At 36.8% G+C, this 23974-nt stretch overlaps 1 protein-coding gene across 2 annotated transcripts in view; it reads right to left on the reverse strand.

Moving 5' to 3' along the window:
- Positions 1-3694: 3694 nt before the first annotated feature.
- Positions 3695-23974, reverse strand: part of LOC145996067 (facilitated trehalose transporter Tret1-like) — a 234622-nt gene continuing 214342 nt past the window's right edge. For both annotated transcript variants that reach the window (XM_083132300.1, XM_083132301.1), the window contains 3 exons: positions 10092-10251; positions 8687-8822; positions 3695-5727 (listed from right to left, as the gene is read on the reverse strand). In XM_083132300.1, the coding sequence (XP_082988426.1) occupies positions 4475-5727; positions 8687-8822; positions 10092-10208 (1506 nt within the window). In that variant the 5' untranslated portion in view covers positions 10209-10251 and the 3' untranslated portion in view covers positions 3695-4474. The remainder of the gene's footprint in view (positions 5728-8686; positions 8823-10091; positions 10252-23974) is intronic.

The following is a 23974-nucleotide window of genomic DNA, read 5'->3' on the forward strand; positions in this document are numbered from 1 at the left end:
GACTATTAGGAAATGCTTTAGAATACTGGAAAGGATTGTGGAAGTAAGATTGAAGCTTGGAAAAACTAATTATCACAGTTAAAAGCTTCATTATGTTGTATTTATCACAGATATTATGATTTGAAAACTAGCTTACACGATCAGTCGTTCTTGGTTTCCGGAGATTTAGCAGATTTTCATGCGAGGTACGAAGGGGTTTTCTTTCATACTTGACAAATAATCATATGGAAGGGAAATATCGTTCCCCACGCTATCAAATTGCAATTGGCGAACTTTGTGACAAAAATAGAATAACGTGCATAGTTAGTGAAAATAATGGGTAACCTTACAACATTCGAATTCAGGATATCTTTATTTCGGATGTCTAAATTAAAAATTTAACGCATTTGCAATGCAAAGTTAAGCTTTAACGGCGACATTTAAACTCTCTTATTGGATATTAATTCCTTATTTAGATGAAATAATGAGAATATATTAGAAATACGTATAATAGTCCACCCGCACCAGAAAGCCTGGTGCCACAACTGACACTAAATAACCAGAGACTATCAAAACTACGAGAAATAAATACAATACGGAAAACTTAGTCATCCAACCAGATATGAAACGAAAATATATAAACATGAATTCGCCCCCATTATCACGCCAATAATTATTGCAAAGCTCTGCCCATTAAAGTACCAAAATAAACCACAAGATTTCCAGCTATCATTATTAATGAGACACTGAAGTTTAAGGAAATATCCAAGTTATTCCGATACAATTCGTGCTGCTATGTGAAACCAGTTTTCCGACCAGTACTGTACACGATTATGTAACTCTACTACATTCATGAATTTTCAAATGTAACGTTCGTAAACTTCATGCTGTTAGTTGTTACAGTTATATTAACAGAAATAGTCTCGGAATGATAGAAATTGGCATTATTTGGCTACTGCAACGATAGGAGCTATTTTATCTTACCAAAATGTATCTAGCTGTTATGGTTGATTCACTAACTAACTAACTCTCTAGCCTTCTTAAACCCGAAGGTTCATGGCTGCAGCAACACAGGCCTTCCATCTTTCCCTATCTTGAGCAAGATATATATACTCTTTTCCATCCCTACCGATTTCCCTTAGGTCCATCTCAACGTTGTCCCTCCATCTTCGTCTTGGCCTTCCTACAGGTCTCTTACCATCAGGTTTCCCAACGAGAATCCTGTAAACTCCTCTTTCCTCTCCCATTCGTGCCACATGGCCTGCCCACCTAAGTCTTCTTGATTTAATTATTCTAATAATATCTGGACATGAATGCAAATTATGTAGTTCTAATTTATGTAACCTTCTCCACTCACCTGTCTCCTCATCCCTTTTAGGTCCAAAGATTTTCCTAAGGATCTTATTCTCAAATACTCTCAATTTATGTTCCTCTTTCAATGTAAGGGACCAAGTTTCACATCCATATAATACTACAGGCAAAATTACTGTTTTGTATATTTTAACTTTTAGTTTCTTAGATATTAAACGAGAAGACAAAAGTTTATGAAGAGAGAAGTAACATGCATTTCGTGAATTAAGCCTACTTTTTATTTCCTCTTTAATATAATTTTCATTTGTTAATATTACTCCTAAGTATTTGAATTTGGAAACTGGTTCAAACGAGTTGTTATCAATAATTAGATTTTGATTATTACCTAACACTTGGTTTCGGCCTGTAAGCATATATTTAGTTTTCTCTTTGTTAACTTTGTTGGTTGATTCACGAACTGCAGAAATTTGACTTATCTAATAGTTTGATTTAGCCGTTGAAAGGGGGCATGTGTCACATTTGCACAATTTTTCTGCACGGAGCAACTTACGCCATCCATACACAAATTCTGCAATTTTACGAATAAAATAAACATGACTATTGGACATATTGAAACGAAAAATGCACCATACTTTACCCATTACGGTGCGCTGCGAAACGCTGCTGCGTGGCCAAGCGTGCGTGGCCGTGAGTTGACTGACTGGCTGTCCAGTGGTGGCAACTCCATTTCCAACAAATTCCCTCTTAAGTAGAGACAATTTCCCTCTATCTAAGGAAGAATTCCCTTATGGAAATGAAATTTCCCTCCATTTGTCAGAACATTTTGAAAGAACCAAGATTCATCAGAAGTGTAACGGGTTATGAAAGTAAAGAGCAGTGATATTCCAAACAACACTATCTAGATACAATTTCCCACAAATATATAACATTCCCTGACGCTCACTGAATAAGTTAAATTTCTACGAACCAATCTCGAGTAGTATCATGAATATACGAGAATCATATACTCCCAAATTTTGTTAAATAAATAAAAGATTATACACAGAAAGGAAATCAACACAATATGGTAAGGCAAAGTTCCCCGTGCCATGAAGGCACATTTAGGGGATATGGGGGTAGGGCTCTTCACATTCTCGATCTTGGCCTTTTTGGAGGTGATGGGATCAGCACCACGCCCCGGCCATCTTTACCTCCCCCCGGGGGTTGCCCATTTAGGCCCAGAACTTTCACGACGCATAGCTTCCACCATGTTAATGGCCGTTAATCCGTTAGCTATGCCCGGTGGAGGCACAAGTGGTTCGGATCCCACTTTAAACTGTAGGTCCAGTCCCGATTAGCCTTACTGTGCATAAAGTGGACTTAAAACACCAACTCAACTCAACTCAACTCCGTTAGCTATGGAACGCCTTCCAGTGGCGCAATTACAGTGGGGGGCATTGCAGACCAAAATTGGACGGAAATCAATTCAAGGGGGAGCAAGGGGGCAAACATTGACGGCCAAGGGCACCTGCAGGGGGACACACAGGTTCAATTGCCCCCCTTGATTTCAAATTTTATGAAAATAAAAATACGTGAACCTCGGATACTTCCGTTATCAGGTCACAGGTACGATCAAATGTTGTGTTGGGTTGCCAGCATCCAGGCGGCAAAACGGTATTTTTTTGAACGGCTGTAGCGTCGAATCGACGCACCAACGAGAAAAATGTTACTGGGAAAAGTTGTTGGTTTTGATGTCCTCTATACGAATCTGTGGTCCGTGGGCGCAATTAAAATGACACCCTGTATATACATAAAATAATTCATCTGCTACACAATATTGTAACGAAATCGTTACTATTTTTCATAATTTACATACTAATACTTTTCTACGTATAAGCTAATATACTACTATTTAACTAATTTAGAATCATAACACACACTAAAACTGAAAAATAGTTTTATTGAAATAAAATGAACATTTATTAACATTCTTTTTCCAAAGGAAAAATAGCACAATACCTCACTACGAATTTAAAATGAGTGAATAATAAGAATAACATACAAAAACAATTTATACAATATTATGAATGAAGGAGGAATAAGTTATAACGGAACACACACTGTTTATTTCAGTAAACAAAATAAATAAATAGTCTTATACACATACTATTCTCGACACAAACACATTAACTTTTCGACAACTTACAGTGGAGTAACAGCTCAAGAGATTATGTACATAAAATCGGAGATGAGGCATTTTCTACTTGTACATAAAACACACGTCAAAACTTTTGTCTTACAACACAATCGACATGTACATACATTATTTGGATTCTCTTTTCTTCTCTTCTTTACTCACTAGTTACATAGGATCACACATAATAATCAATTTTTGGATTCGTGACGACAGATGTCACTTTATTAGTGATACTCAATTTAATGTTAAGTGACAGATTCTTAGTATTAATATCTCATCGATACTTCTGCTAAATCTTGGTAGTTTTGTCTGCTTATGTACTTTATGTTTTCACTGCTTTTTTTTAAATATTAAAAGAAGAAATCAATTTGAAACAAGACAGAGTTAGTTTTATTAATGCATGACTAGGTATTTTTAAGTTGAACAAGTTATGATTAATGAATTGTGTTTTGTTCTTTTCGAATTTTTGACGTTTTTTCAGTACCAGGCGATTTTATTGGCACTATCACTGTACTTGGGAAAAGAGCACAGGCATGGAAGATAGAGGTATCTCGTAACGTGTAACATTTCAGCCTTTGAACAATAAATACTCCCAGTGTCAAAGTTTTAGGCGAATTACATCTCTATGGAAAGTAGCAATGCTCTTCTGGAGTACACATCGACGCTATTTAGAAATTTCCTGCTCTGTGTAGAACAACGAATGGAGTAGAAATACCAGAATGTCTATTGACTGAATTCAATTAAGTAGATGACTATGAGTAGTTAAATTACTGTTGATAAGTGGCGCCAGATAGACTTACTGATATGGCGATAAGCTTCTTCGTCTAGACACATACGTAAGGTTATTGCAGGTCATCAGGACGTTCGGTGAACCTTCATACCTGCCTATATCTGCACGATATTCCTTCAGATGATCCAGCCATTGTAGCAGATTTTAGGCATCAGCCCAGCATGAAGGCAATATTGATCTCAACAATATGAAACACTAGGCTTCACTCTTGGACTTGTTCAAGGTGAGCTTTCTTCATCCTTTGAACAAGATCCACACGGACACAACTTAATGTTCTTCAAATTTTCTTGAATCTCATCAAGAGGCTTTCCTTCTGTTTCCGGCATTGTTGCGTACAAGAATATAGTACCAAGAATAAGGGAAATTGCATAAAACCAGAGCAAACCGTACGTAGTCAGACCCTCGTTCATAAATATGTACGTCTTCAGGATTATGGCGCCGACAACATTCTGCAAGGACGTTACGACACCGTTGGCAAATCCACGAACTCTATAAGGGTAGAGTTCTGATAAAATCATGTACGGAATTTGCCCCAAACCAGCGTTCGATACCAAAGAGTATGCGATTAGAAGAATGAATGGTAGAATGTTTAAATCAATCCCAGCAGTGGTTGACAAGCAGGCACATATTCCTGCTGCCAACATGCAAGCAGCACTGGAGGAAGTAGACAGCAAGGAGAGTAAACGTTTGCCTGTTTTGTGAACACAGACATCACAGAGGATGGAACCAATCAGAGACACCAGCCCAAAGATCACTGTAGCTGTAAACTCATCAACTTCGCAACCAACATTGGTGAAGAAAAGTACAGTAAAGGCTCTGAACGTCGTGAGACCTGAGGCATGGTATATGATGAAGTACACCATATGGAATCCAAACGCCCGTAATGTTGTGCCGTGAAGAAACTCCTTGAACACTTCCATCCAGGTTGGTTTCACGTCAGAGTTCTGTCTCTTCATGGATTCAACGAGCTGTGTAAACTCTTCGCTGACGTCAGACGGTATTCCCCAGCCCCTGAACCAACACAGGGCCTGCTCAGCCTCCTTCAGGTGTCCATGAGCCAGCAACCACGATGGACTTTCTGGTATGAAGAACATCGCGATCACACCAATACTTGGAAACACCATAGATATCACAGACGTGGTTTTCCAATCTAGGTAAGATCCCAAGAGATACACCACGAAAGTTCCAAACGACACGAACACTCCAACAGAACCAACAATGCTTCCTCTTAGATAAGGTTCGCTGATCTCTCCAAAGTAGGTAATACTTGAAAATGACGCCACTCCATTCGACACTCCCTGCAAGGTGACTCCAATGAACATCATCAGTGGTGACGAGGCGAAGTAGAACAACAACCACGAAACAATGTAAGGTATTGTATTTATAATCATGGTCTTCTTCCTTCCCAATTTGTCAATGAGCACAGTGAACAATATACATCCAATAGGTGCTGCCAATAGCGTTATGCTTCCTGAAAAGAGAAGAAAATTTGTGATGTTAATCTTACATAAATACTCAACTAGGCAAGGCAGTATAACACCCCTCACACAAATTGAACCATTTTCTATTCTTCTCTTGAATAATACATTAAGTAGTATCACCAAGTACTCAAATGTGTTCCAAAAATAGAAATCAGTAACGAATTTGATAGAACATTCTCGAATATATTGATTCCCAGATGTGGATATTCCACCACAAACATAATTGTTTGTTCCAGTTGTAGCATAATATGTTGGACAATAATTAGTAACACTGAACAGAGCTGAGTTCAAAGTAATAGTTCCATTGAGAGTTTCTCGTACAACTCAAAATATTTTTAATGGTATTGCCATAAGTTTATATCATTGCACTTTATAGGCATGCTTGTAAATATATTTGCTCTACTCTGTTGTCTGTTTATAATAAAAATAAAATATAATAAAAAACATACAAATAAATTGTTATCATAATTATGATTTTAAAACGTCACTATTATTGATATGGATACTAACATGTTTCAGCTATTTAATATAAGTTTTTATTCACTAGCATCAAAAGTTCCTCAAAGGTGTTGACTTTAAGATGATATTAGCTCTGTCTAATTTAGCAACTGCAAACGTACAAAATGGTGGTCTGAATATCTTGAAGATGATTAAAGAAATTAATGTAGAAACTTACGTACAAGGAAAACAATGTATTCAGATATGTCTGCATAGCAGCTTGTGAACAAATGCTGATCAGGCTCTTTTGGAACACCTGACTTGTGACTTCACGCGTTATGAACTATTACAGTTTCTTCATCAGACGTTCAAATTACTAGCAAGTAGCTTTGCAATTGTACAATATGAAACTATACTACTGATGTCAACGTGCTGATCAAATACTTGAGCAAATGTACCCTCACCGAGTACTTTGTATGACTTGCACATTTTCATTAATTGCTCCTTCAGAATCGTGCAATGTGTGCAATGCGAGAAATGTATAGTACAGTTCGATAATGTCCTATTTTCCTTATCATTGTAAATTCCGTGCTGAATTGAACACAATAGTCTGAGGTTTGTTTTAAAAACTGATAAAATATTTCAGCTTTATTGTTAAGCTAAATATTGCAGACATGTTATCTAAAAAGGCAATGGACACTTAATCCTAAGTTGCAAATTAATTTAAGCCTGGTAAATAGTAAGAATTTTGCTACATCTCCCTAACGGAAGGTGTTATAGATGGTTCACTAGCAGTAACTCTCAATTCATACTGGTGGGTATTTTGAAAAATCGTAAGTATATTATGAGAGCTTATGAACAGAGAATACCCACGTTTTTGTCATAAAACTTGAAATTCTCAAGACAAGCACTATGGTGGAAGATAGATTGTTATGTTATCACAGGAATTCTTAATAAAAGTTATTACTCCTTGTCGGAGTGGTTAGTACATCATGCTGCGACGACAGGGGTCTCGGGTTCGAATCACGGCGGGGCAGGTTTTCCTTCATTAATTGCATCATAACATAACTCATCTCCATCTTCGCGATTAGTTAAAGTGTCAGAACAGTTAAATAAAATATAGCAAATCAGTCAATCAATAAAAGTTGTTAGTGAAATATCATGTAATCTTAGAGGATAAGAAATTGCACTTTTCATTCGTCAGTGATAATTTTGTAATTAAATCATAAACAGTGTTCGAAGTGGAAACTCTGTCTCGGGAATGTGTGTAGCAAGGCCGCGCATAACGGTAGAGAAGGGAAGAAAGCGAGTTGGCAGAGCAAAGCAGTGAAAACGACTGGTATCTGTAGCCGCGTTTTCCCCTCTCACGCGTTCGTTGGTCGAGGACTACTTGTTTTCGTTCGGTTGCTCCAGAGTTTCCAGGGATAGCTATAGTGAACACACCCTTACGTGCACTATTATATCTCTTGAGTGCAGTATAGGTGCGCTGGGTAGATTCGGAAGTAAATTCAGAGATATTTTGAACATGAGCCAGCTATACTTGACTCGAATATTCCGTGAGGAGGCTATGTGCATTAGATTACAGACAGAACATATAGGCTATATTGAAACATGCATCCAAAATGCTTCTCTTCTCTTTCCAGTTATAGCAGGTGTCTCAGTTAAAAGTAGTAAGGTTCCGATCAACAGTTACATGCCAAGGATGATGAAAAGAAATGAAGTGTGTGTAATGATGACCTTGAGTATCTACCACGGTTCACCTTACAATGGACTACATCATTTTGCTGGTGCAATATAGCCGTCATTTGCCTCATAGACAAAATGTATTTGAGCCGGCCTACTTTTGACTGGGACGCCCAGCATAAGCAGAGTTCTGGAGGAGTCAGGGGGGGCATGGCCCCCCAACTTAAAAAGACTAAAAAAATAACACATGATTAAGTTCAGTTACTACACTCTTGTTATGAAGCCATACAGCAAATCTTGACATTTTGCATGTTGGCATGTGCGGTAATTGCACCGCAATAGCGGGTCTTAGACGATTTGATTGATGTGTACAGTTTGAAGAAAGAAAAACGTAAAATGACTTTGTATCGAGTCAACAGTTACTGCTGAGGCATCAAAGGAACTTTTCAATTTAATTTTTCTAAAATTTCTGAAGCTTAGTATTGTACCGTAACTTTTTTAAAGTAATACGAGAATTGTATAAAAAAAAATTAATGAAATGCAAAATGCAATAATCGTACTGTTTTGCTTCTTTAAAACTGACAACCAATATACTAATTAATATTTGTTTATATTTGTTTAATTATGCGAGGAAATTTAACATTTTCAAATCTAAAAGGCCTAGAACTCAGTGTTTTTACCCCCCAAAGCAAAAGCTCAATCTCCGCCCATGACACCCAATAGTAACTGCACATATCACCATGCAGAATGGTTCCCGGGCGGTAGTGAGCAGTAATTGATATCACCCTCTCACTTAAATGTATTAGAAGATAATATTGATACACTTACCGAACCACGTGATGTCATCCTCTGTCATATGGACTCCTCCTTCCCCCTCACTTAATGATTTAACAGCAATAGCAGGAAATCCTAGAGACAATCCATAGGTAAGGACCATCAGGTTGACGATCACTGCAGCCAAGATCTGTTTAATACACAATTATTATATTAAATTATTAAAACATATCTTTTCTTTTCCATTTTATCATTAACATTATGAGCAAAATTTAGTTTTATTTTAAATTACTTTCTTAGAATGTAAACAATTACACCTTAAATAATGCATATCAATGAATATTTCGGTTTTTAAATTCTGATATTATACACATGAAAAACTAGTTTTCTACGAAAATAAAATGGACTCGTAGTACAGTCGGATGCATACACATTCCCAGAATTTGTAGATAGGGACGAGGCAAGTAGCGTGTGGTTTATTTTGTACAAACGTGGCTAAAATTCACTACTTCGTGCCTTGTTACATAGGAAAAAATATTCTATTGTGAATAATGACAGTGGCCGAAATCGACATAGAAACAGAACCATATTGTTCTTTGCAAAAGATCTTGCTGTACTTGGCTCGTTCCCTACTGCAAAGGGGGTATTAAATTTTAATTGAATATTACTTTTCTCGAAAGATGAGGAGCTAATAAAGATAATTTTAAGGTGAAAGTGTCATATTCTTCCGTTAAAATTATTATTTGTAACAAGATGTTTCTCGCCTTATTTTATATCTAGTTATTAGGGAGTTATATTTAATGTAGTTTGCATTTTGTATTTTTATATAAATTTACATTGTAATGTCATGTTTAGTGATGACTGAGGCGATGTGCTTCTAGTTAATATTTTGATTATAATTTTGTAATAAAATACTCTATTTGTTAGCTGGGAGATTACTATTTGTTGTAATTTTGTTATAATTTGTTTGTTTTTATTAAAAATGTATTTGAATTTGGATAATTTACCTAATTATTTATTTTAATTGCATTTGTTTAGAAATTATGATACTATTAGTATATTTAATTAATTAATCAAAGGAACTAGGCTAACTATGTTTTTAATAGCCGCAGTATTTTCACCGTGTGAAGTTAGCATAATCATTAGTCTTCTAATTAAGGGCTAGTATGAATGGTTGGACGAGGATAAACTCTAGTAGTTGGAGAAAATGGGCTATGGAATGTATTTGGTTTTGATATTTCTTATTAATTGCATTATAATTACGGTAAGAATCAAAATTATACGTTCGACGGTCTCGTTGCCTTATATTTTATAATTTTAAATTTACCAACGGTGAGAAAATAGTCGCCTACAAGAAAGATGCACACAGGTGAAACACTGAGGATAACAAATGGACATTGGTTGACGTCAAATGACTTCCAGAATTTTTGAAAGGTTAAAAGCGTAAGTATTTTCTTACCTGTGGTGCTGCGATTTTCATTGCTGGTCTCTTGTGGAATGGGTTGTTGAGTTGTAGAACAGATAGACGCTTCAACGAAACTTTTTTGTCTTGAATTATAGAAGCTCTCTGATCCATTATCACTTCACCGTCGAAAGATATCCCATCTTCAATATCTGGACTGCAATTTAACGAAGTCAACATTAATACCAATGATATATTTCTGTTACTCTTGTAAACAATATATATATATATATATATATATTGAGAACAAACGTTTAGATTGTTATTTCATTGGCTTATAAATAAAACACTAACGTTAACCTAGGAGAGAAGACATACGAAAAGCACAAGCATTAACTAACATTTGAAGTTGCGTTAATATTTGTACCAGGTGTGTATCTTCTAGTTTATCTAGGTCATCTGTGAAGCTCAAGGTTCAGAGACTAAAATGCAGGAAAAAAATCGATTGGGAAATATACATAAAATGGTTCATTTAAATAAGAATGTTTCAGGAGTTGGCAACCTGAACTGTTAGGAGTTGGCAACCTGAACTCTTAGGAGTTGGCAACCTGAACTCTTAGGAGTTGGCAATCTGAACTCTTAAGCCAGTCTCACACGGCAGTTAGTTACGTCCTCACTTCGCCATCGACTTCTAGCTTCGTTACTTAACGATCGTGTGAGAGCTTTCTCTTATTCAGTTCCTGACAGAATTAGAAACTGTCTCTAAATTCATCGTTAATACCATAGAACTACCAATCAGATTTGAGGAGCACACTGGCCAGCTGAAGTAGGAAGAGGAAGAAAGACAATAGACGTTCGAATGTTTATTCAAGACAGCTTAAAGAAAATTTCACAATAAGTAGGAGCAAAGAAGTGTCAATGAAATATAAATGGTAAATGTCTGTTATATCGGAGACACATTTCTTCATTTTTACAGAAGAAACTACTTACGGAAATGAGTTTCTGTAGTATTTTGAAAGTTCTTGGAGGTATATTCTCACCGTGGAATGCTGCACAACAAGAAATAAGCACTTTTGATATAATAAACTTTCATTTTGTGCAAAGCGACAACATTATGCCGTTGTTTTCATTATGTGCTTGCAGATGGCGCGAGCGTCGAAAGTCACGCAGTCTCGCCAGTGTTTCCAAACGTGCCTTTTTTTACCAGAATTTTTATTTTTTTAACTATGCTTACCCAACCTAACCTAACCTTGCCGGAAATGGTTCGTGGGGCTATCGTGAATGGTTTTTGGGGCTATCCGTCAATGTTTTTTGGGGCTATCGTGAATGGTTTTTGGGGCTATCGTGAATGGTTTTTGAGGCTATCGGGAATGGTTTTTGGGGCTATCCGTCAATGGTTTGTGATGACATAATGAACACGAAAGTAGGTATTTTTCGGTTAAGAAGGTTGAAACACTGCATACCCACTCCAAATCGACAAAACACAAGCACGATGCGCAATGATTCACAGCTGTGCGCGCCATATTGCATGTTCCGCAACCGAAGAAAGGACCCAAAAGAATTATTCGTAATGTGAAAAATCGAAGTTATTTTCGTGTAAAAAGCATAATTGCACCTTCAACTATGTTCCGCAATACACAACTGATAAGTACGAACCATTTAAAACTGAAAATATCCGATAGGAATGTGTCTCCGATATAACAGACATTTACCATTTAAATATAATATGGTAACTTAATGTAAATACCACAATTTTCGCACTTTGAATGTTGTGAAGTTTATATAATTTAATTGACTAGTTCGTATTGGGGGATATATTTCAAAACCGTACGAGAAGGGTTTCATTAGAATATACAACTTCTATCGTAATATACGGATAATGCAACTTGATGCTAGTGTGTCCGTAAAGTTGTATATCAATTTCAAATAACATAGTTATATACTCACATTCACTGCCACGGGTTACGTGTGCTACAATTTTCAACAGTGCCAATGTCATTCTCTTAAGACTCCGCATGTGTTTTAAACTTGAGCAATTTTCATCCTCTGCAATCGTCACAAGAATCCAACCCTCGAATTTAGACCTTCGCAACCTCTCCAATTTTATTTTCCGCTTACTTTTTGTGCACAATGTATTTTTATCTCTCTCAATTGCCGAAATGAGCATACTTATTAAATTTGAAAATGACTATCTTATATTTTAACAACAAGGTTTAGAATATGGACACGGGCCACTTTTTACTCCAGATTGGGTTACAACCTACTCAGGTTACAATTTTGGTGCTCCTGCCAGTTTATCTTCTACCATAAAGTAGTTACAAAGTTTCTGAATCAAATAGTAGGTCTTCATTTTAGATTCATGACTGCTTATTTGTCTAGAACCACCATTAACAGACATATTGCTCATTATTTCAAGTGATGCACTTGATTGATTAGATACTTTTATCATCAACATGAGTATTTGAATGTTGTAAATCTCAACGTAAAGTACAACTTATCAGCTTTACAATGAGTATATCATGTGACAGAGTGTTGAAGAAATCACTGCTCGTTCTAATGATCACACAATACAAGAAAGAAAACAGCGTGGACTTAAGATAATAGCAGATGCTTCTATTGAAAAAAGCCAGTTATATCTAACTTATGCGTGATTTGGTACTTCTGCTATCCGATTTTGAGATCTGCAAGAGTTGCTATTGTATAGTCAAAAGCTTGAAATCTTATTAACATCAAAGGTTGCATGGATCAGTTGTAACAGGATTCTGAACAAACTGAACATTTTTTAGTGATCACGATGACTTAACTTCAAAAAATCGTGTGTGATAAAAATTCATGAATATATTATTCATCTAAAAACACACTTAGAAAGTACTGTTTGGTATATCCTCACACTTTGATATTAACATTTTGTAACTGATGATTTGAATGTTTGAAAAATAGCATTTTGAAACACGTATTCGAATTTCATTCATTGGCATTGCTTATTATGTGTATTATTTCTGTTGTATGTTAACGTACCTTATTAAGAATATATGAAAATATGTTAAATAATTTATTTTGCAAATGATGCTTTTGGATTTCTTACTTTCTTATTTGCGAACCCCAAAAGAAAAATATGAATTCTAACTTAGAACATAATATGTTATTGATTGATTTGGTGTTTTAAGTCCAGTTTATGCACAGTGAGGCTAAACATAATATGTTAAGATGTTCATATCTAAAGATGTCAGAGGTTCCCATCCAAAGGAAACAAAAAACATTAATCGTTGTTTTCAGAGCATGATATTAAATAAAACTGGACTATATAAAGCAGAATACATAATTTTAAAGGCACCTCCATAGATACACAAGAATCTAAAATTAAGATCAGAATGTGAGATTCATAAAGGGACATTGAGAAGCAATATATTAATGTTTTCTCAGTCATACATGACTAAGAAAACTCATTACGTACACATGTAACTATTTAATGGAGATTGGTAGAGAATGTGCATGAGCTAGGGCAGTAAATTTCACATTACAAACATTCTAAACTTCGTTGTAATATGAATAAAGGATGTGAATTCAGTACTCGTGGGTAAACTGTGATTTTTATTCTGCTATAAATTGCAGGTAGTCAAAATGTCACAAAGTCTTAGCTACATTATTATCATCATAATCAAACGATCAAAAGCTTGATTGCAATTAGTGTAGATGGAGGTAGGTGACTAAGCTTAGCCTTTCCTATAGGGCAATTACTTCAAAAGAACCTGCTTATCTCTCGAGCAGATTTTCAGTGCTCTCAGACTTTCACAGCCTCGACACCCGATCGCGCGAGTGATCTCAACTACTCATACCCTTTCATAATTCGAATTTCTACTCAAGATCTTTCACCATCTCCACTTCCTGTATTTGAAACTCATTGCCCATCGAAATTCGGAATGTAGTACTTAATGAAAACAGTTTTTACTAGACGCAAAAAGTTAGTTCACTAAATTGGTTTATTTTAATTTCAGAAAAGTGATAAAACCATGAATCAACATACAACCTTCAAATGATTGTCAGAAATATGTGAGGGTGTGTGTTTTCTCTTTGTTGATGCGTGCCCGTCTTAATAATAATAATAATAAATAATAATACATTTATTTACTAAGCGGGCAAGGTTCAACCTACAGGCTGCTCTCTCACCTAATCCTTGTCAATGTAATGTTACATAGCTATGTGATAAACTACATATGGGGCAGTAAGCTACATGTAAAATAATACATATACTTGTAAGAGATACACAAAATTAAACGAACACACAAAATGTATAACTACAAATACAAAAGACAAAATAAGTAGTAATAAAAATACAATTTCATATAGTGACAATACTTTCAGAACCTTCTTGCAGGTTAGACTTGAATTTTTATATGTAATTTTCTTTGTAATGTTTATATTGTTTTTTTATTTTTCAATATTTCCACATATGTAATTGAAAAAATGCAGTCTACTAAATTCCATGCGCAAACATGATCGATTGGAAGGCTCTACAGTCTTAACTTCGCCATGGAAAATAAGGCGAAATAAAAATAAATAAATAAATAAAACACTTATTAGATACAGTATAGTTGAAATATGAACCTAAATTTGACAATGATAAACCGAATGTAGTTGTATGGTACAGGATAGTTTTTTTCACATCAAAAAGACATTACAAGAAAGAAATACCTGTATATTCGAATATGGTATTATTTTGTATTCTTTTTTTGTACTTGTTTTTAATTATTATTTTTATTTTTTTATTTTCTATTTCATTAGCAAAGCGATGTAAGAAAATATCGAAGTACATAGTTAAGTGGAAGAAATGGAATAAGAGCCTTAATTTCGCCATGTAAAAGCCCGAAATAAATCAAATATAAATCTTACCCAATGACATAGACATCCTTCCTTCCGTAGTCAGCCATGTTTTTATCCTCTGCTAACCCTTCGCACACTGAATACAATACTTCAGACTGTGCACGCGACCGGACATTTAAATGCACTTAAAGGGCTACGTCACTTTCCTTTATCTTTTGGTGAAGATTGATTGGACGCCGCCACAGACAACAAAAGATAAGAGAAATTACGTGTATTTTTTTTTCTGTTGTGTATTTCCCACGAATTTATTCTTAATCCCCCGCTCCTCTCGTTAAATGAAACTTTTTGTATTTTCCTGTTCAAGTTTTCACGGAAGACTTATGATAGCATCAGTTGCCTAACTTCTAGCATAGCGCTATGTTAAACGAATCGGGGATTCAATCCATAAACTTTTTCGGCTTTTTTTTAAGGGGGGGGATTTTGTAAGCTTTTGGAATATGTAGAAGGGGATGTCCAGAAAGAATTTTCGGAAGTATTATTTTTGGGACATAATTTAGAGATTGTGTGGTTAGGTTAGGTTAATAATACATTAATAATAAGGGTCTGGATTTTGTTGACATTTCATCTTTTAACTGGTGCAACGTAGACATTGCTAACTAGTACAAAACTTCTGAACACCCTCCTCAGGTTGAAGAAATGTAATTTTTTGGGTCATTTTTTTGGTCATTTCTTTACCATTTTTCCGGCCATTTTTAAAAATTTTGCGTCATTTTTAGGTAATTTTTTAAAATTTTGAGTCATTTTTAGGTAATTTTTTAAAAACATTTGTGTCATTGCATGCTGAAACATAAGAAGTTCAACAATTTCTGTTTTGTCTGAATGTTATCTTACTCTGTGTTTAACTACCAGCGCAACAAAGCCTGTCTGAAAATCGCGAAATGCAACATTGTCGAGTTTCTTACACAGTCCGTACAACACACCAAGGTGAAGAAGCAATTGTTAAATTGTTTGTCTTGGGAAATATATATATACTATTTTCAATAAGCAGATTGAGTCTTGTACGAATTTTCGGGTCATTTTTCAAAGATTTTAGGTCATTTTACAGGATTTTTGTTGTCATTTCAAAGATCATTTTTCAAAGATTTTTAGGTCATTTTACAGGTTTTTTGTTGTAATTTTAAATGTCATTTTTCAAAGATTTTTAGGTCATTTTACAGGACTTTTTGTCATTTTAAAGGGCATTTTTCAAAGATTTTTAGGTCATTTTACAGGATTTTTGTTGTCATTTTAAAGGTCATTTTTCAAAGATTTTTAGGTCATCAAAATCTGGGGAAATTTTTTGTGTGTAAGTAGAAACAGGATAAAGCGAAATGGGATGTCCCGTTTCGCCTTAGAAAGTTAGTGTCACATAAATCACGCGAAATTGTATTGGGGGAGGTGAAAACGCAATAAGGAGAAACGGGATAATGCGAAACGGGATAAGGCGAAACGGGCTGTAGATGTTCATTGAAAGGAAGAAAGGGAAATCCAGTTCCTATCTAAATAGTAGACTCGAGTCTGAACTTGTATACAACGCCAAAGTATTTTCAATTCAATTTGAATTTTATGATTTTCAAAGTAGTAGTAGTAACTAATAATAAGAACAAAATAATAGCAATAACAACAACAGTAATAATAGCATAATCAGAATAATTAAAACGTTCCTATGACTTTGGCCCCTTAGAAAAAGTCCTGAGGGTGTCCTTGATTTACGCCCCTCGCCCCACAGAAGAGAGAGGTAAAGAGAGTGCAGTACAAAAAAGGAAATTTTTAGAAGCCCCATCTCGTTTGCTGCAGTTTTTAACACTATACTCCTTTTCCGGAATATCTGGAATAAGAGAACGCGAACGCGTCCTGGGCGCACGTTGTGGCTGGGGAGGGGACGACTTGACTGGTCCAGTAGTTCTATATTAAACATGAAAGCTCGCAAGCCTACTAGGGGAATTCTGCATTCCCCGCCCACAAGCTTTCCCCTCTGCGCGTCGCTACTCCAGACATTCCGGAAAAGGAATATAGGTGTCGTGCAGGTGTATCCCGGTGTGAGGCTGGTGCAAGGAAATGACGTTCAACCAAGTTGACGGACAGCGGTGTTGAAGCTCAGAAGATTCACAAATGCATGTATGCTGCTATAAACGTTCATTTGATTTGTTAGCACGCACCACGTGACATACACCTCACACTACAGCGCTCGAGAACGTAGTGCAGACACCGAACACACTAAATTCCGTACCAGCTAACCAGTGGCGGCAATTGGGTTCCAAAACTGGGGAGGCAAGGTGTCAAAACTGGGGTGCAAGTACAGTATATTTCCCTTTGTAGATAAGATATTGCGTAGTGCAGGGACAAAAGTGGCGCCACTGCAGCTATAGCCTGACAAGTTAAGTCCCGATATGCGCAGATCGCTGCGGAGCACTTCCTATTACGTCATCCTCCCCACCACTCTTCTACTCACTTGTCTGGCGTTGAGAGTACCAGTGGTGCCAACTCAGCAAAATTAAGCTAAAACAAATATGACAAACAATTTTCACTGTTTAGCGTGGCGGTGCATGCAGGCTCCTATTATATCAGTGGTTCATTTTATTTAATCCGGCCTTTGAAAATGCGTGCGGTGCGCCGATCGTAAACTGTAGTATTACGCACGTGCGTTAAGGTTTATAACGAAGAGAAACTACAGGGCGAATGACTTCATTTTCTGAATGCGACATCGAGCAGTGGCCAGTTTTTTTTTTTTTTTTTTTTTAACTAAGTGGGGTGATGTTCGTTTGTTTATCGTACAACAATCACTACGAGAAGGCAATCTGATAACACGCTTGCCTGTGTTCTTTTCTAAAGCATTGAAATGTTCATGCTCTTTACTCTTGGCTGCAAGATTCTTACTTTGAAAGAGATAGATGGACTTATGGACGAGAGTGTAGATGAACTGATAATTGGACTTGGTGAAGCCGATTCAGACACGGACACAGATTCATCGGTAGACACAGACTCGGATGAGTGGGAGAGTGAAACTGATGAAGGAGAACTGGAAAATATTTAGAAGGTGAGCTCAGTTCTATCGTTTATATATTTTTCATTTTTCTATCGTTTTATTTCATACATTTCTTATGCTGGTAAGAAATATCCCTAATATAACTTAATTCATTTAAGGTTTAAAGGGAAAATATCAAAATGTATTTAGAATTTAGCGTAATCAATAGGTAGCGTAGGTGACGGGATACTTATTCATGCCTTTCACATTCAAATTTCGTTGAAAATTCTCAGACAATTCCGCTCCCTCCAGGTTGCAACACTGCGAACGAACTTCGCCGCAGACAATGGAGTGGGGAAATGTAATGTGAGGTGCGCAAACAATGGATTGCAGCGTCTTGTTTTTAAACTTGTCAAGTTATAACTGTAGACCAGGCGAACGAGGACAAGTCTCTGCGCAAGTAGTGACGCGAGACGGCTCCACCAATGAACAGTGAGAGAAACGGGATTGGGTAATGGACAATGGGACTTACCTGATTTCCTGTAAGTGTTGCAAACTTTTGAAAAGGATAATACCGAACGCACATGGCAAACGGGCCGTATTTTTGTCTCCAGGTCCGTACGACTGGTATAAGAATTTCTTAGGGAAATATTAGGGATAAAACTGCAAGAGCAAATTTTGACAAGCCGTGCATTTAGCGAACGGACTAAGGTCTGGACCGTACGTCCGTACATGTGCGGTCAGGACCGTACGGTTGGCAACGCTGCGCTTTTACCACTCGATTCCCCTCCCTCTCCTCTGCCGATATGCGTGGCCCTGCTCTACAGTTAGCTCGGACAGGGTATATTTGACATCAAATCAACTAGGTAGACGGGTCGGTGTTACACCGTGTATCCAAGTAGACGTGCAAGTGCAGAGAGAGTCAGAAAGTGCAGCGAAGTAAACGGGATAGTATCTCCTTGCCCCTTTAACACGTTTGGTATGTCCAGTGCAAGTGCCTTTATAATCTTTCGCTTTTAAAATTTATCAGGGGTAAAGTTTTTAGATAAGATTTTCCTCGTATATTTTGAAGGGTGCAAAATGGCCATATGTGTCTCTGCATTCAGAAATTTTAACTCATTCATTCATTGTTACGGAATTAACACTTTTTGGCACGCGACCATTCGAAATTTCCTGCTTCATCCGGCTCACGAAAATCAAAAAAATGGTTTCCCAATATCTGGATATGAACAGGAATTTTTTTCCCCGGTCCTGGTAACGAAATTTCGAGATCCAGAATGCCTCTGGTGATTTGAAATAACTTGAAATTTGTGATCACAGTTTCTACGACGCTAGCAGGGGAGAATCAAATTAGTTTTCATGCGCGATCTATACGACTCTGTGCTGTTCTTGAAATGGTGACGATCAAATATCGGGGAGATTATCTATCGATTGAGCATTTACCCAACAACATAAATTGTATGGTTCTTTCTTTATAAGCATATATTTTTGTATACCTTCAGCCCGGACACTTTGTATATAGTATGTCAGTTCAATTTATAATATTGGTTGCAGCAAGACTTACAGAATGGTATATAAATAGGACAGTAAACAGCTTTACTTATTTATTTGTTTGTTTACGTGTATATGCAGACAACCAAAAATAAAATAAGGCAAGGGAAAACTTCAATCAGCTAAAGAAGTGCATAGTTTGGATAACGAATCCAAACCCCTCCCATGAATTTAATGTACATTTTGCACTAATTGTGTGATCAAATAAACATCTAAAAATTGGTCAAACACTACATTGGTTGAAAATATTTCGAAAGTTACGTCAATAACGCACACACACAGACAAAGGTAGGTTTTAAAAATAAAAGCTTAACTCTACCTAACTCTCTAGCCTTCTTAAACCCGAAGGTTCATGGCTGAGCAACACAGGCCTTCCATCTGTCCCTATCCTGAGCAAGATCTATACTCTTTTCGGTACTATTATCGTATGAGGGAAACACCTACGAATCATATATTTCGGACTTCTTTACATTGCTAACGTGTTATTTTCGAATGTGGAACATTTCCTAAAGTGAAATAATGCATATCAATGTCTATTTCTTAGATTTACGAGTACTTACTGTTACTTGTTGTTTCGAATCTGTAACACATTATGGTCGTGATAGCGTACTGGTTTAGGGAGCGTTCTGAGTGTGTTTTGTCGATTTATGCAGTGTTACAACCTCGTTCACCGGAAAATATCTACTTTCGTGCCCGGATTTGAAATTATGCTAATACGTCGCAAACCATTGACGTTAGCCTCACAAACCATTGATGTTAGCCTCACAAACCATTGACGTTAGCCCCAAAAACCATTCACGTTAGTCCCAAAAACCATTTTCCGTAAGGTTAGGTTAAGTTAGGTTAGTCAAGCATAGTTAAATATATATATATATATATGCTCGACACGTCATGTTCTAGTGAAAACACGGCGAGGCTGAAACACTGGCTACGGGGAAAGGAAATGGCGGGAGCAGAAACAGCGTGTCGGACAGAGATTTTCGCAGAAAACAACACGCATTCACATTAAAATGGATCAAATCTACATTCAGGAACTTCCACAACGCTAAAGAAAATGATTTCCGTAAGTACTTTCTCCTGTAAATTTGAAGGAATCCGTTTCCCTCATACGATAATGTTACCCTCTTTTCCATCCCTACCGATTTCCTTTAGGTCCATCTCAACGTTGTCCCTCCATCTTCGTCTTGGCCTTCCTACAGGTCTCTTACCATCAGGTTTCCCAACAAGAATCCTGTAAACTCCTCTTTCCTCTCCCATTCGTGCCACATGGCCTGCGCACCTAAGTCTTCTTGATTTAATTATTCTTATAATATCTGAACATGTGTACAAATTATGTAGTTCTAAATTATGTAACCTTCTCCGCTCACCTGTCCCCTCATCCCTTTTAGGTCCAAATATTTTCCTGTGGATTTTATTTTCAAATACTCTTAATTTATGTTCCTATTTTAATGTAAGGGACCAAGATTCACAGCCATACAATACTACAAAAGCTTAACTCTAGTATAATTAAACACAAAACAATATTGTAATGGGTGATACAATTATGTAATGTAGGCCTATATCAAGTTAATATTTGTATTCAATTTTTTAGAGTGGAAATGTTATTGGTTAAAATTTAAAATCGTCTATTAACAATAAGTATTGACGTTTAAATTATAGCTATTAAAACCGAACGATTCTTGGGCTCCAGTAAGATGAACCCAACCTATTATTTTTGTATAGCTATGCACGGCCTTGAATATGACACAGTAAACTGAGAAATAGGAATCATTATGTTTATGTCCCACAAAAAAGCCGTGGATGAAAGTGTTGTTGGTGTATGCAATTCACAGTGTGCATTTACATTTTATACAGAAAAATTTTTGCGAGACTTGTTGGGAAATCCACACACTCTTACTGACAAAAATGATATTCAATTACACTGAAGATAACGTTGATAGTATTTGAAAACTGTATCCTCGTACCCATGCTAAGTGACTGACAAATTATGCTGTTCAAGTACGGATCAAGATCCTCAGAGATTATGATTGGTTGACTGACATCTTCAACAGTCTGTGAACGATTTGCGAATGCTTTGTTTAATCTTGATTGATAATAACACACAAGATGACATTTTTGTGACACATTGCAACAATTGGTTGTATTAGATAGTGATATATTTGTAAATGGTGACAAAGTTTAATGTATAACATTTCGAAAGCATCTACACAAGTAAATAGCATGAATGTTTTTCAATAACTCTACTCAGCGTACCTATAAATAAATGGTTACAGATACAGGAGGCATATATTTCCAGGTATATAAGTTAGATTTCTTGAAAATATCCCACAACTGGGATATGTGTTTAGGAGTTATTTCTTTTGCGAGTAACATTTCTTATCTATGTCGCGTCGATGAATTCATGAAGGGAAATGGTAACAAGCATGCTGAGATATATATATGCTTTAGCAGGGATTCGAACCTGGAGCCTGTGTCTTTGTTGGCTGTTTCGGTGATCTGTGGAGCATTACCGTAGAGAAGAGGAGAAAGCGAGTGACCGGAGCAAAGCAGTGCTGCTAGCTGCAGCCGCATTTTCCCCTCCATGCACTCATTTCCCCTCTCACGCGATCATTGATCGAGTCACTACTTGCGTAGAGGACTTTGTTTCGTTCGCTTGGTCCAGATATTCCCTGCAGAGAGAGTAACTTTCTTATCGCGGCACGAGAAAGTAGTCCTTTAATGTTTTGAAAATCAGCAATCAATCAAATCCAAAATGTACGGGGTGTTTCACTCGCTCTCGGCCCATGATTTTCGCTTATACCGATGGTGACGTCATTGGAGATGGCGCCACAGTCTCGCTAGTCCTTGCGTGGGCATGCGCGTACGACTGGGAAATTCTGCCGTTAACATATAGTGCGTGAACATCTTTGAACAACTCTTATAACACAGGTTAGTACTCGTTAAGCAATATAAATATAATTGTCTACACGCTAAAGATATATGCGTAAATAAGGGAGACGTTACGGGACGAAAATGCCGGCATGTCACGCGCTATCTCGGCCCAGAGCCAAAACGAACGCCCTCAGGGCCGTATAAAGGTTTGTGGAGGTCCCTGGGCAAAATGTTTTGTGGGGCACCCCATTTTAAATTATTTTTTACTAGGAGCTTTCTATAAATAATAAGCAAACACGAAGCATCTTTTTCCATATGATTCCATACCTATTTCAATGCCAGCCTACCTGTATGTACACAAACGTGTTGATACCTCATTCTTTCTTTGTAGGATAACAATGGACGAAACAGTCGCCGTCCCGTAGTGGCTGTTTGTCGTTAGTGTGCTTCAAGTCTACTCTTCCATTCGAACACTTGTACTCATATCTACTGAGCGATAGGTACATGTAAAATTGTAATGCTGATCTCTTTCCTCGAACTTCCCCATAAAACACTTTAAAATAGCCACAAAATCTCTTACCGAACTACTAGAGCAAGAGGTATCAACGTTTACACAAAATTTCCATGCAACATTTCAACATATACCCTCAAGCTAAGTGAATTTCAAGTAAAACTTTCACACGTCGCCACTGACAATCCACGACAATTTTATGCTAACTGGAACAGCATTGCCAACTCTTTACGATTATTTGTTATTTCCGTTATTCAACGTCACTTTTCTTCCTATTGAAGTTAATCACGATGATGAGAATGAAAAGATGATTATGACTGAAACGAAAGGCCACACACATACAAATATCCATGTATTCAGAATACATGTCGTATGATTGTTACTTTATGAGAACCTAGTTTAACTGGTGCTTAGCTATACATAAATAAATACACATACATGCAAATTGAATTACCGTGTCAGAACAACAATAAGAATTTAACAAACGGCTCGCACAAGCTTTTCCGAACCTGCTGTGCTGCAGGACATCCCTGGGTACCAACATTTTGTGGTATTTCTTTAAAAGATAGTTTAATACAGTTTAAACAGTTCTAATACGATGTTTTAACGAAATAAAGTTATGTAAAGGGTGCGGCAGAAATAGTTAGACGATGTAAAATGAACATAGAAACGTATCCCGATAAATAAAGTGTTCATTGTTGGTTTTGTTTTGTAAAGTCGTTCAAAGCATTTTGTATGCATGTAGTTTTGGTCGAATGTTCATTGCGCATGCGCCGTATTTTAAGAATTACGTAATCCTTCCGTCAGTAGACATGGAGCGTTGGCCGAACGAACATCGCGCTTTCGCTGTGGAGTGTTTTTTGAAGAACAAAGACTCTGCAACAATTACGCAGCGTAAGTTCAGGCGTCATTTTAACATTGGTAGAAATGGACAAGTACCGACACGACAAACTATTCTTAATTGGGTGAAGAATTTCCGAGCTTCGGCGTCTGCAACATCAAAGAAATCCCCAGGTCGTCATCTTACAGTGAGGACACCAGGGGCCTAAGTCTTGAACTGTCAACACGTTAAGGTCTAACGAGTTCGTGACGTTTTTGTCAAGAAAGGCTAACGAATGCCATTTAGTGTAGTCTCCACTCTTCGTTAACGAATACGGTTACGGACGCGCTAACAGAAAACGA

This window comes from Lepisma saccharinum, chromosome 12 (assembly GCF_977018435.1).
Source record: "Lepisma saccharinum chromosome 12, izLepSacc3.1, whole genome shotgun sequence".
Taxonomy (NCBI): domain Eukaryota; kingdom Metazoa; phylum Arthropoda; class Insecta; order Zygentoma; family Lepismatidae; genus Lepisma; species Lepisma saccharinum.